The sequence below is a fragment of the Hyperoodon ampullatus genome, assembly GCF_949752795.1.
Source record: "Hyperoodon ampullatus genome assembly, chromosome: X".
In the NCBI taxonomy this organism is placed as follows: Eukaryota; Metazoa; Chordata; class Mammalia; order Artiodactyla; family Ziphiidae; genus Hyperoodon; species Hyperoodon ampullatus.
Genome location: NC_136913.1, coordinates 92,426,991 through 92,442,266, shown reverse-complemented (window position 1 = coordinate 92,442,266; position 15,276 = coordinate 92,426,991). Strand labels below are relative to the sequence as shown.

Sequence of the window (15,276 nt, the reverse complement as noted above, 5' to 3'; positions counted from 1 at the left end):
GTGTTCAAATTTTATTTTAAGAATGACGAAGCAAAACTATAGGAGAATCACTGAATAATTTATGATATGAGAGACTCTGTAATGATGAAAAGTTATAAATGAAGAATTTTTAGTAATATGAGAAAATACTTAAGAAAATGTTAAATGATACAAAATTTTATGTACAATATGATTCCCATTTTGTAAGATAATTTACTATGATATATGCCATAGTTATATGTAATATATGATAGGCATACATATATGCATAGATGTGCTATCTATGACATACATAAGATATCACAGATATGTGTATATATATGATATACACATACAAAAGAGGGGAATAAAATACACTTTAATATTAACAGTGGTCCTCTCTGAGTGGTAAGATTTGGCTTGATATTATTGATCAGCTTTATATATCTTTATACATTTTCCAAATTCCCTGTAAATATGTATAACTTTTACTATAAAAGCTTAATAAAGCACCTAAAATAATTCTTGATAACATGTGGAAATACAGTAAAATGTTAAGTTTAAAAAAAAACACAGGACAGAAATCAGCACCATATGGCATAGAGAGTCAAGATAACAGAAAAGTGTCAGATAGATTGGACAATTAGAAGGTCTCTGGTGAGTGACCAGCTGAAGCAAAAAGTCAAACTAATTGTGTTGAGAAGTAAAAGGGAGGCAAGAAAGTGAAAACATATAGTGTAGACTGCTTCTTCAAGAAGCTTGCCTGAAGAGAAGGACAGAGGGAATACAGGAGTCCTGATGTCAAAGGAGATTTTTTTTCCTCTTTTAAAATGGAAGACTAGACTATATTTATATGCTGGTGTAGAAAGCACAGTAAAGAAGAAGAAGTTGAAGATACAGAAAAAGGTGTGAAGGAGACCAGCTGGATCAAGGGAACTAAAGGGTGCTAATACAGAAAGGACTTCTTTTTCTATAAGAAACTACATAGAAAAATACCTTGAAATATATATTTGTTCATTTTTAAAATTATTAAGTTGAACTTTAAAATATGTTATTTAAACATAAATTATCCTAATAAAGAGTCAGGTCTGTAACTTATAATTTATGAGTGCTAAATTAACATATAATATCTTATCACTACTTATACCTGGTATGGCTCAATCATCTTTTTATTGGGTTTTCCATAGTATTGCAGTTTTGATTTATACAAGATTCTCACAAACAATGCAGGAAAATTCCTTCTGTTAGACCAGGTCATTTCAAGGCGAGAAAGGGAAATTATTCTGGTATCTAGAATACAAAAAAGAAAAAAATCCTACTAAATATGTCATGGTAATTTCAAAATTCTATTTTATTGGTTAAAAATTGTAGCCAGATCATACCCAAAGCAACTCCTTCTCACCAGCTAAACGAGTCTGTATACTTCTCACATATAAAACTTAGTAATAAACATTATCCCTAATAATAATAGCTAAAATATATATATGACTTACTATGTGACTAGAATATAGGTAAACACCTATGTTAACTAACACATCTAGATGGAATGTTCCATCTGGAATGCCCTCTACCTCATCAAACTGCGTGATTACTTCCTGGAAGACTTGGATCGAAACTTACCTCCCTTAGGAAAAAACTCAATGCCATGGAATATTTTCCATGACACTTATATATTTAACTGATAGAATTGTTTCATGATATACTTCTTTACTGCCCTCACCTTAGTCTCATATGTATAAGTTCGAACTTTCCCAAACATTCCAGACATGGTCCTGTAACAGGGCCTTTGCACTTGCTGTTCCCTGGGTCTGGAATGTCTTCCTCTTAGATACCCGAGTGACTTTCTCTTCTCCTTCAAGTTTTGCTCAAAGGTCACTTTCTCAGTGATGTTAGCCCTAACCACCCTATAGAAAACTGACCCCCTTACTTATCTTCCATCCCATTTTATTTTTCTACATAGTACATATTACCTTCTCATATGCCATATAATTTACTTTGAAATGTTTTAATGTCCAAGCCTGCTAGCAAGTGCCAAAACTGCTTAAAAGCTATTCACCATCTTTAAAAGATTAACTTGTATTTCTAATTTTATTCTTCCTTAGTTAAGAGGGGTTCTATCTGCAATTTTCTCCACACTTTGCTCTCTCATAGCCCACAGCCCCAACTTTTAAAATGTGTATTTGTATTTTTTCCAATATTTATTTCTCTAAGGCATCCTCCACTTCCATTTTTATTTATATAATGTATCACCTACTCAACTTTGGCATGAAAACCATTCTTGTAATTTCTTTTCAATAAGAGTTTAAATGGCCTTTTATAACTACAACTGTACCATTAACACTGCCCCCCCACACACACTATTTTCAGTATTAGGATATCTTGTGTAAATTTCCCTCCAGATTCTCCCAATACATTACTAGCCCAGGATCACAGATCCTAATATTTGATGTGACATAATTAAGTGATTTCCTTTTAAATATGGTCAAACAAATTGTAGATCACCTCTGAATTATCTAGAAGGTATGTGGAACACTCTTCATCAATGAAGGCACATACACCTCCTTTACCAGCCGGAATAAATTCAAGAGCTACATGGTTTTATAAAACCACAGTTGTGGGCTTCCCTGGTGGCACAGTGGTTGACAGTCTGCGTGCCGATGCAGGGGGCGCGGGTTCGTGCCCTGGTCCGGGAAGATCCCACATGCTGCGGAGTGGCTGGGCCCGTGAGCCATGGCCGCTGAGCCTGCGGGTCCGGAGACTGTGCTCCGCAACGGGAGAGGCCACAACAGTGAGAGGCCCGCGTACCGCAAAAACAAAAAACAAACAACAACAACAAAAAACCCCACAGTTGTAAGAGCCACTGTTTCTGCTACAACTGAATCCAGACAGTTAGCCATGATCAGACATGTGCCTGGTTAACATTTTCCCAGATTGGGTAAAAACCAAAAAAAAAACAAAAAAAAACCTCATTAACTTCATAGAATATACATATCTCTGAAATCTAAAAAAAAATTACAGGTTATACATAGACAATGAGGAATCTGTGTAAATTCATAGAAATAAGTGGGTTCATTATCAAAAGAAAGAATGAAAATAATAATAAACTACATATCCAGTATAAAAAGTTAGTAAGCAATACAATAGTGTTTCTCAAACTTTGTGGTCCCAGGACCCCTTTACAGTCTTAAAAATTACTGAAGACCTCAAAAAGCTTTTGTTTATGTGGGTAATATTTATCATATTTACCATATTATAAAGTAAAACTAAGAAATTAAAATATCCATTAATTCCTTTAAAACAACAAAAATAAACCTGTTAATGTATAATAAAAAGGTATATTTTTGAAAAATGACTATATTTTCCAAAACCAAAAATGTAGTGGGAAGAGTGGCATTGTTTTACATTTTTGCAAATCTCTTCAGTGTCTATCCTAGTAGAAGACAACTGGATAAATCATATTTTCTTTGGCATTTTTTCAGTCTGTTTCAATGTCACATGACATGTACCCTCTGGAAAACTCCACTCTATACTTCTGAGAGAATGAGAGTAAAAAAAGATAAATAAAGCCTTAATATTATTATTATGAAAATACTTTTAACATTGCAAATCCTCTGAAAAGATCTTGGGGAAACACCTAGGGGTCCTTGGACCGTACAGTGAAAACCACTGCAAAAGAATAAATCTAAGGAATATAGAAAGGAATAAAGATTAAAAACTGAAACTAAAGAATTACAAAACAGTATAACTGGCAAATCCGATTCCCTGGAAAAATTAATAAAAAGGTAAAACTTTAATAAGTGCAATCATGAAGAAAGCAAACAAAAAATAATGTTTGGAATGTGATCAACTATAAACATAGAGAAAATCGTCTTAAAGATTACTATATATAATTATATATCACTAAATGTGAAAATATCAGTGAAATAGATAATCTTCTAGAAAACTTTTAATTACCAATATTGTTGCCCTAAGGAACAGAAGAAGACTGGAACAGGTCAATAACCATGCAAGAAAATAAAAAAGTTCACAAATAATGACCTCCCAAAATTGCACCAGGTTTATATGGTTTTTAACAATTTTCATTTTAATAATTTTCAAAGAATAGCTCTTTCTCTTAACTATAAGTTGTTCTAGAGCACAATAAAATATTGAAATTATACCAATTCATTTTATAAACTTAGATAAATCCTGAAAAATTATGACAGAAATAGTACAAAAGAGAAAACTATAAACCCAAAACATTTACGATGGCAAAAATCCTAAATCAAATACTTTCAAATCCAATGTAGCAGTATGCCAAATTACATTATGATCAAGTAGAGTCGTAAACCTCTTGTTCAGGAGGAGAATATTATAAATTCTAAATAATTCTGGAGATTGACATAAAATGTAAGTTCAAATGATTTTGTTAAAACATTAAAGAGAATAAAAATATAATATATTACTTCTAGAGCACTAGAAGGAAAAAAATTTAATCCTGTGAAAGCAAAAAAAATAAAGCATGGCATATAGTAAACAAAGTAGGACTGCAAGAACAGGTACAATCATTAATTACATTAAATTTAATTGGATTAAATTCATCTATTGAAAGAAAAAGAATTGGTTTGGGTCAAAAAGCAAAATCTTGGCTATAGAAAGAAACCTAAAACAAAATGGAAATAAAGTGATGAACAAAGATACATACACTAGGCTAGTGGTTATCAAAGTGTGGCCTTTGCACCAGCAGCATCAATGTGTTAGAAATGTAAACTCTAGGGCAGAAGTACTGAATCAGAAACTGGTGATGGGGTGCAGCAATCTGAATTTTAAAACACTTTTGAGGCGATATGGATGCCCAGTCATGTTTGAAAATCATTGCCCTAAATGCTAACTAAAAGACAGTGGAAGTGGTAAACAGTACTATCAAAATATACAAAATATAATTCAAGGCAAAAAGGGACTAAGAGGGACTTCCCTGGCGGTCCAGTGGTTAAAACTCTGGGCTTCCACGGCAGGGGGCAGGAGTTCCATTCCTGGTGAGGGAACTAAGATACCCCATGCGGTGCTGTGCGGCCAAAAAAAAAGGGGGACTAAGAGATAAATTCTATATTGATAGAGCAAAATCCACCAAGATATTAACAAGCTATGAAACTTTACACATTACAGCAACATCTAAATCGAAAACTTAGATGTTGAGAAATGAACAAAACCACCATCATAAAGAGAAATCAATATTCCTCTCAAAGAAATGGGCAAATAAAACAGATTTTAAAATAAGGATGTGGAATACTTTAATTTAAAAACTTCATATAATAAGGAACTTCATGTCTAATAAGTAAGCTTTTTCTAAACTTTTGCGGGTAAAGAGGAACTCAAATTTAAAATCAGAAAATATGAGTAAGGAGTAATAATGAAATTTCTATACTTCAAAACCGGGGGGATACAGCCAAAGCAGTACTCATGGGAAATTTCAGAACTGTTAAAGCTTTTGGAAGAAATAAACAAGGAAATAAATGAACCAAGCATTGGACTCAAGAAGGTAGAAACCCCTCCCCCCGCCAAAAAAAGAACAAAGGAAGTAAAAAGAATTAAAGAGGACAGCAAAAATAAAGTAGAAACATCTCCCCGATACAGACTTCTTAATTAGTAAAGCTATAAGTCTTTTTTTAAAGGTGTTTTTTTTAAACTTTATTGGAGTATAATTGCTTCACAATGGTGTGTTAGTTTCTGCTTTATAACAAAGTGAATCAGTTATACATATACATCTGTTCCCATATCCCTTCCCTCTTATATGTCTCCCTCCCTCCCACCCTCCCTATCCCACTCCTCCAGGCGGTTTTTAATTTTTATCTTTTTTTTTTTTTTGCGGTACGCGGGCCTCTCACTGTTGTGGCCTCTCCCATTGCAGAGCACAGGCTCCGGACGCGCAGGCTCACGAACCTGTGTCCCCTGCATCGGGGGGGGTGGGGCTCTCAACCACTGTGCCACCAGGGAAGCCCCTTTTTTTAAAATTAATTTATTTATTTATTTACTTTTGGCTGTGTTGGGTCTGCGTTTCTGTGCGAGGGCTTTCTCTAGTTGTGGCAAGCAGGGGCCGCTCTTCATCGCGGTGCGCGGGCCTCTCACTACCGCAGCCTCTCTTGCTGCGGAGCACAGGCTCCAGACGCGCAGTCTCAGTAATTGTGGCTCACGGGCCTAGTTGCTCCGCGGCATGTGGGATCTTCCCAGGCCAGGGCTCAAACCTGTGTCTCCTGCACTGGCAGGCAAATTCTCAACCACTGCGCCACCAGGGAAGCCCTAAAAGTCTTTTCTTAGTTTTGAATACCAAGAAAGTAGACAAACCTCTGGCAAGGCTGACCATAAAAAAGGGTGAAGACACAAACATTAGGAATGCATCAGGGGATGTAACTGACAAGACAGAGATTTAAAAATGTAGACTACTGGGCTTCCCTGGTGGCACAGTGGTTGGGAGTCCGCCTGCCGATGCAGGAGACACAGGTTCGTGCCCCGGTCCGGGAAGATCCCACATGCCATGGAGCGGCTAGGCCCGTGAGCCATGGCCACTGAGACTGCGTGTCCGGAGCCTGTGCTCTGCAATGGGAGAGGCCACAACAGTGAGAGGCCCGCGTACCGCCAAAAAAATAAATAAATAAAATTTTTTAAAAATGTAGACTACTATGTACAACTTTGAGATCTAGGTGAAATGAGATCTCCTAGCGAAATATCAACTCTCAATAATGCACTAAAAGCGTTATTGGTTTTACCACTTTTTAAAAAAACTGAAAAGGAATCATTCTCCCAATTCCCAATCCCGGCCCAAGGTCCCAGGTTCAAATCGTTTTAGGGGTAAGTTCTACCAAACTTTCAATGAACACATGATTTCTGCTAAGTACAGAAAAACAGGTAACATCCTACTAGGCTAATATTAATTAACCTGCTATCAAAATCGAACTGAAATAGTACTCTCCTAAAAAATAACAAAACTTATGGACCAAATTCACTTGAATATACAGATATAACAATAACAAGCATGACCAAGTCGAAACAAAAGTGGTTCAACATTAGAAAATCCAGGAATGTAATTTATTTCATTCATTCCTTTATTCAGTGAACCTGTATTGGATGCCTACTATGTTCCAGACATTGTTCTGGGTATAGGAGAAACAGCCCACAGCAGTGAGGAAAAAAAAAAAAGAGTGCTTGCCCTCCTGGATCTTACAAACTAGTGGGAGGAGAAAGAAAAGAAAATAATTTCAGTGTGTTACCAACTCTATGAAAGGCATTTGCAAGGTGATGTAATAACAATAAATGTGGAAGGAATGCATATTTTAGAGAGCCCTTTTCTAATATATTTTATATATCTGAGTTGAAAACTGAGGATGGGAAGGAACTTTCCAGAAAGAGGAAAAAGCAGGAGCAAAGTACCTGAGGGCAGGACAGAGCTTGGAGGTTTAAAGATTTAAAAGGCGCCTGGCGTGGTCAAAACAAAATGGCGGAGGAGAGCGGTTAGAGAGGCGCATAAGGGCACCTTTCTTATAGGGCAGGTCTCCGCAAACTGCGGCCCTCAGGCCAAATCCAGGCTGCTGCCCGGTTTTGTTAATAAAGTTCTAGTTTTAACACAACCAAATCCATGCAATTACATATTTTCTGTAGTTGCTTTCCATAAACAATGGCAAAGTTTAATAGCTACAGCAGAGACCATAGGTCTCGCAAAGACAAAAAGATTTACTATCCGGCTTTTTACAGACAGTTTACCAACCGCCGTAGGGCCACGTGGACCCGGGTAGGAGGTCTAGATTTTCTTGCAGTGCGGAGCTACTGGAAGGATTTAGGCAGGAGAGTGGCACAGTCTAACTTCCTTTTTTATTTTATTTTACTTTTTTGGCCGCGCCCTCGGCTTGCGGGATCTTAGCTCCCCCACTAAGGATCGAACCCTCGCCGCCAGCACTGGAAGCGTGGAGTCCTAACTCGGACCACCAGGGAATTCCCCTAACTTCCCTTTTAAACCGCTGCCTCTGAGATCGTATTGGTACCTTTAGAATAGGGTATTGAACGAGGAGAGGGAGCCTTTGGGGGTTCTTGAAATGCTCTATATCTTGATCTAGGAGGGTGGTTACACGGATATATATAGATAGCTGCATTTTTAAGACTCTTCTATTTTACTGTGTACACACTACACCTAATAGAAAAGTTTTAAAAGCACAAAATCGTACCATAAAACTAAGAGGAACGGAGTGGGAGAAAATAATTTGCAAAATACGGCAGACAAAACTTAATACCCATTAGCAAAGAAATCCTACAAATTAATTAGAAAAAAGTCGAAAGATATAATTAAAAATAATAATACAGGGAAATGGGCACTGTCGTATATACGTTAGTGGTAATGTAAATTAGCAAAACCTTTTAAGAAGCTGCTTTGTCAATATCCATTTAATTATAAAAGTCAAATACTCTTTAACCCAGCAATTTCAGTTCTAGGAAGCCAACCATTCAACAGAAATACTTGCACATAGTGAACAAATACAGGTATATCCTAATGATGCTCAGCACTGGATCTAAAACTGAAAAACCAATAACTGCCTAAAATTATAAATTACCCATTAACGTGGGCATGGTTATATAAATCATGGTACGTCCATACAATGGAAAAGTGTATAAAAAGATGTACATTAAAGATGTTTGAGGGAAGTGGAAATAACAAATCATGCAATGTAATATAATTCATTTTTCCCCATTTTAGGAGGAAAGTTGAAGGCATACGAGGAGGCAAAAAGGGTCTCTTACTCCACCCAAACATTTTATTATTAAAAATTTCAAACATACAGCAAACCTGAAAAGAACACCAATATACCCACTTCTATATTTTGTCATCAACACTTTACTGTACTTGGGTCTTACACTTTTTTTTTTTTTTTCGGTACGCGGGCCTCTCACTGTTGTGGTCTCTCCCATGGTGGAGCACAGGCTCCGGACGCGCAGGCTCAGTGGCCATGGCTCATGGGCCCAGCCGCTCCACGGCATGTGGGATTTTCCCGGACCAGGGCACGAACCCGTGTCCCCTGCATCGGCAGGCGGACTCTCAACCACTGCACCACCAGGGAAGCCCAGGGTCTTACAGTTTTAATACAATATACTTTTAAATATAAAGTTTGGATTTTTTAGCACATGGACATTGCCTTTTGTAATAAAAATATGGTTTCAATAATGAATAGATATTACTTTCACAATCAGAAAAATGAAATGTATTTTTACAAATTATTGTTCCCCTCAATTCTTCTAGAGCACGAATTTTTCATTTGTACATTCAATTCTAAAAATAAAAATGATCAACAGAGTACTAATGCACTACTGCCTTATTCCATGCTTGAGATAAAAAATCACTCCATTATTTCATCCCTGAAGTGAATATCTTGTTTTTAAAGTTTAAGTTATTTAATCATCCTTAGCTACACAATTCTACAGCCATCTTCTTTTCCTTATTACTGGATATTACTTTAATTGCATATTTTCGTCCCAGGTATCTTTTCACTTTCAAGTTTGTTGCTGTTACACGTCATAATGATTATCTACGATCTAGCATTATCACTGCAATGTTTAAAAAAAAAAACCTGAAAAGCAGTAAATGTAAAAGAAATCTTTCTCACTCCACTACTTTCGCCTTATATTTTTTGCACTTTATTTCTTCCCCATTCCATACACGTACATGCCTATAGTACTATCATTCCCCTTATTCCATCTCTTACAGATAAAAATATATTTTAGAGCATTTGCTGATGACGGACGAGCTAGCATTATCAGGTTAACTTCCTGCTTCTGAAACAGAAGAACTGAACTTCTCAGGTTAGTGTTGTTCGTGGTAAGTAATAAGAAACATAAAAATGAGAATTCCAAGCTTTCCCACAAAATCACACATTCAAAAAACAACATTTACATAATTGCCACACTCAAAGGTATAGAAAATGGCGTTTCATTAAATGTGAATTATTAAGGAATAAATCACGGAACATCCTTTTTTGAACGAAAGTTAAAACAGGCAAAACCACAAATATTTACAACCTTTACGCCGAATTCAAATCTATACACTTTCCAACCAACACAGAAAGTACTACTTCCACGACTGGAATGGGGACTAAAACTAAGATGAATTCCACTGTAGTCAAACGTATAACGAACACATGAGGAATACTGACTGCAACATCACTACGTTCGTCAGATTAAATTTAAGATGTATTCGAACACTTCCTGAATGGCCACTTCTACAATCAAAGCAAGACGCGAGCTGGAACCCCGTCACCCATCAAAGCTTGTCTCTTACCACTCCCGGCTTATAATTAACAATACCAAAGCACCTTCGTTTCCTTTCCCATTAAAGCAAGCTCCCGAAAACCTTAACCCCTCCGTCGTTCCCTCCAATTACTTACCGTTAAAATTGTGCTCTTCAGGTTGCTTGTTGCTTAACCAGATATCTCCATATGGATCTTCGTTATTCCACAGGGCCAGGTAATGGCTCTTTCCGCCTCTTAACGGTCTCTCCAGGATTTCCCGGTGCGCTCTATTTCTGAAGGGAATTTCTAAAGAAATAGAGTCCAAGGACCCCCCACAGTGGACGTTATCTATGCACAGGATCCCCTGGCCTAATCTTTTCTCATTGTAAATACACGAGACTCGGGAAATTTTCACTTCTATGCCAACTTTGAGAATATTATTATATACGAGAAAATTCAGTCTGGGGTCCAGATAGCACTTCTCACGGAACACCCCGTCCGAGATCGTCACATCATAGCAATAAAGCGGACATCTAGGTTCCATGTTGCCTGGCTCACCCTCCAACAGGTACCTCTAGACGGCCAAAACAGCGACAGGCACCATCTCCGACGGGGTGATACACTGGCGAGGTGAGTCCGTTATTTGCTCAAGAACCTTTTGGATCCAGGACCTGCGCCTTGGGGCACCGACACTTTGGATCACACTCCTCTTTACCTCAGCCTCATTTCTCTCAGGTTTCGGCAGATTGAGCCCAGAATGTGACGGGTCTTCCTGCGGCTGACCTAACTCAGCAGACATTGCGGGGTGACTGTGTACCCTCTTCGCTCCCAAAAGCTAACTTTCCCTGTCAGAGGCTGAGAGAATGGAGAGCGCGCGTTGCGCAACGATCGCTACCGGGCCCGGGCTGACTGGAAAAGCTCCGCCCAGTCGAGAAGCTACGAAGCCTATACGAGGGCGTGCGACGGCTCTCTGGCTCCGCCCCTCGCTCGGCGCGTTTCCGTCTCCCCGCACTGTTACTAGTCAGTCACTCCCGGGGTTACGTACGGGGTCGTCTAACCTAGTGCCCGCCCATTTGCCAGGATAGGAGAAGCGGGAAAAGCGTTGGTCACCATGGTTTCCAAAACAAAGTAGCAAGAGGGAGGGGTAGGAGCCCTCGTGGCTCTTCTGGAAAGGAGGGTGCAGAGAGGCAAGAAAAGAGAACGTGTAAGCTGTGACAAAGCGCGAGAGAGGCATGGACATATATACACTACCAAACGTAAGGTAGGTAGCTAGTGGGAAGTAGCCGCATAGCACAGGGAGATCAGCTCGGTGCTTTTGTGACCGACTGGAGGGGTGGGATAGGGAGGGTGGGAGGGAGGGATACGCAAGAGGGAAGGTATATGGGAACAGATGTATATGTATAACTGATTCACTTTGTTATAAAGCAGAAACTAACACACCATTGTGAAGCAATTATACTCCAATAAAGTTGTAAAAAAAAAAGAGAGAACGTGGCTGGAAGCGGGAGGCAAGTAGCCATAGCTCAGGAGTTCTGGACTTTTGGCCTTGGGCCAGCCACAGAAGGTAAATTAGAGTTTGATATACGTGAATGTGATAATATGGGTCTCCTGTAGTATGAACAAAACTAGATAATGTATGCACAGCCTTCAGGACAGTTCCTAGCACAAAAAGTCCTCTATAAACATTAGTTGTTATTGTTATTAGCATTCGCATAATTGTAGTGGCTCACTGAGTGCAGGGTGGGCGAATTCGTGATTAAGTGCAAATGAAGCCAGAAAATTATAGAGCTGGCTTGGTGGAGAGCTGCCTTTAGATTACACTTCTGAAAATATACTTATGGGGCTTCCCTGGTGGCGCAGTGGTTGAGAGTCCACCTGCTGGTGCAGGGGACACGGGTTCGTGCCCTGATCCGGGAAGATCCCACATGCCGCGGAGCAGCTGGGACCGTGAGCCATGGCCGCTGAGCCTGCACATCCGGAGCCTGTGCTCCGCAACGGGAGAGGCCACAACAGGGGACGCCCGCATACCATAAAAAAATAAATAAATAAAAAATTTAAAAAATATATATATATACTTATGTTTTATACAATACCTGGCTTAACATACAGGTAGGATATAGAATTTCAGAAGCTGCATTTCTAAACAAGGATTGTATACGGAATGAATGTAATGTGAAAAAGCTGATAAGAATAGTCAGAATTAAAAATAAAACATTTATTCCATGTACCCAGATGTGTCAGTATACACAGAACATAGTAATTGTCCTAAGAATACTTTTCAAAGACAGAAACAGTCATGTTTTGATTATATTAATCTCCCTTGGCTGTCTATTTCATCATTCATTATTCACGATTTATGAAGTCCCTACCATGAGGCAGGCACTGTTCTAGGCTCCTTTACTCAAGCTTCTTCTCACTGCCATTATTAATATTTAACTAATTCACTAATTCTACATATATTTCTTGAGTGTCTGCTCTAGGCCTGGTACACTCTTGCTTTGGAGACCAAAAAACATGTTAAGGGGAAAGGGAGGGGAGGGGGCAGGAGTTAATCTTTTATATACAATATGATTAGGGAAGGGTTCTCTATTAAGAGATTGAATAGAGCAGAGATCTGCAGGAAGTGAGGGAGTGTGTGGACTTCTTGGGAAAGGACACTTAAATCAGAGGGAACAGCAAGAATAGATTCCATGAGACAGAAGCATGCTTGATATTTTAAAGGAAATGCAAAAAGCCAGTTGACTGGAGTGGAGAGGTGAGAGGAAGAGTGGTAGGAGATAAAGTCAGAGAGGTAGAAGGGCCCTGTAGGCTTTCCGCTGTTTTGAGCAGAAGAGTGACCTAACACTTCAGCTTGAGACCCACTTCCTTCATGAAGCCTCCCATAATCAATTTATTCTAGAATGACCTTTCTCTTATCTGTATCACCTTGTATGTATCACTCATTTAACATTTATCATCTAATACCTTTTAGTTAAAAACAAAACTTCTAATGTATGTAGCTCATCTCCTTAACTTATGGTTTCTCAACCTGGACACTGTTGACATTTAGGGTCAGAAAATTATTTGTTGTGAGAATGTCTTCTGCACTGGAGGATGTTTAGAAACATTCCTGGCCGCTACCCCCTAGATACCTGTAGCACTACTCTTCCCTCCCAGTTGTAACAACCAAAAATATCTCTAGATATGACAAATGTCCCCCGGGGGGCAAAATCACCCCTTGTTAGGAGCCACTAATTTAGCTAGACTGTAAGCCTTTTGAGAGTAGAAATTCATTTTTTCTTTATTGTTTCCTGTAGTTCTTTCACTATTGCTATAAGTAAAAGGCATTCAAATATTTTAAATAAATGAAACATGTAATTTCCACTGCCTCTCCACCAAAGGGAATATGTATAGGTGCCTCTCTATAAACAAATATAATAAACAAAAATCCAAACTTACAAAACACAAAATAAGTAAGCCCCCCGCGTGTAGGTACTTTGTTATGTTCGCTGCTGCATCTCCAGTACAAAAATCAGTATTCTAGCAGATAGCAGGTGCTCAATAGTAATTGTTGAATGAATAAATGAAATTATGGGTTTTTATTGGATTTACTGCAGGAGTCATTAAATATCAGCTATCTCTGTTGTTTATCCAAGAAGAACTGGTTTTAAGTCTTTCAAATCTTTTCCATCAGCACCCCCTAAACTATATACTCAGTGGAATTTATACATAATAGTATTGTATCATCATATTCTGAGTCTATCTAATTCATAAAAGATGAATATTGGCAATGGTGCTCAATAGTTGAATAATTACTGGAATTGGGAAGAAATAGCACCCATGTTTGTTTTTACAATACCACACAATAAAGATATACACTAACTATCAGAACACAGTTGAAGTCTTTTGTATTGTTCTACTGACAATCTGCTGATAGTGCATCTCCCTGAGAATTAAGGTGTCTTTTGAATAGTTATCACACCTATGTATGAATGTTCTATGAAGGCATTATAAGCACCTGTTTTGGGATTAATTACACAATAATAGAATAAGTAAGAGAAATGACTTTTAGAGCCAATAATAGGTATCCTTTAGGTTATTGATTTTTTCTCTCCCCTGAGATCTGGACAATTTGTTATAGTGCCCTCCAGAGCTTAAAATAGTAAAAGCAGGTGCTACACTACTTTTATTTCATGAAACGGTGATGTTCTGAGATACTCAAAACACTTCAAATACAACGTGAAATTTATTTTGGTAGTCCATTAAATTTGGTGCAGATTATCTGCCACATTGATTTTCCTCATCTTTAAAATTGGACTAATGAAAGTATTCACAGTAGTTGAAAAATTAAGTTAGTTCATATAGATAAAGTGCTTAAAACTGTGTTTGGCACATACTAAGAGTTCAGTAAATGCTAGCAATTGTTATTATTATTCTGAAAAGAAGGTACAGGCATAACATAAGATCATAGAATTCTAGAACTACAGGAGCCATTATATACCCACTAACTAGTTCAGTGTTCTTCATACTGTGGGTGGTAAGGCATTAATGATGTCATGAAGTCAATTTATTGGGTTACAACCAGCCACTAAAAATATGAAAAAGTTTAGAACAGAAAATGTCAGAGTACCTCACACATACATAGTCATGGTAAAGATTGCTTCATAAAATTTTTATTTTAGATTTGTTGGTATGTACATGTGTATACTGCATCATGATGTAAAATGTTTTTCTTACTATAGATTGTGACCAGAAAATTTTTTAAAAATGACTGCTATAATTCAACCCTCTTTTACTACAGTGAAGGAACTGAGGCCCAGAAAACAAGACTCTTGTGACCAAGATCACACAGTGGTAAGTGACAGAGCATCAGAACTATTAGCCAAGACTCCTGCTTATTAAGCTGATGTCCTTTCCACGACATGAGGTTGCACAGATCCTGGATTATCCCCCTGATATATCAGTTTTTTATTGAATAATCTTGTTTTGGTTATTTTTATTTGAATAATCTTGGTTGATCTTCTAATTCATTTAACTATTCTTTCATTTATTTGCCTTGCATAGACAAATCAGCATCATTCCCTGGCCATGTGCA

At 37.9% G+C, this 15,276-nt stretch overlaps 1 protein-coding gene across 1 annotated transcript in view; it reads right to left on the bottom strand.

Moving 5' to 3' along the window:
• RADX (RPA1 related single stranded DNA binding protein, X-linked) overlaps nt 1-11,001 on the bottom strand; it is a gene marked incomplete at both ends in the record, with an annotated part of 62,333 nt that extends 51,332 nt beyond the window's left edge. Inside the window, 3 exon segments of the mRNA XM_079727079.1 lie at nt 1,106-1,248; nt 10,359-10,776; nt 10,780-11,001. Coding sequence (XP_079583205.1) covers nt 1,106-1,248; nt 10,359-10,776; nt 10,780-11,001 — 783 coding nt within the window.
• Between the last annotated feature and the right edge of the window lie 4,275 nt (nt 11,002-15,276).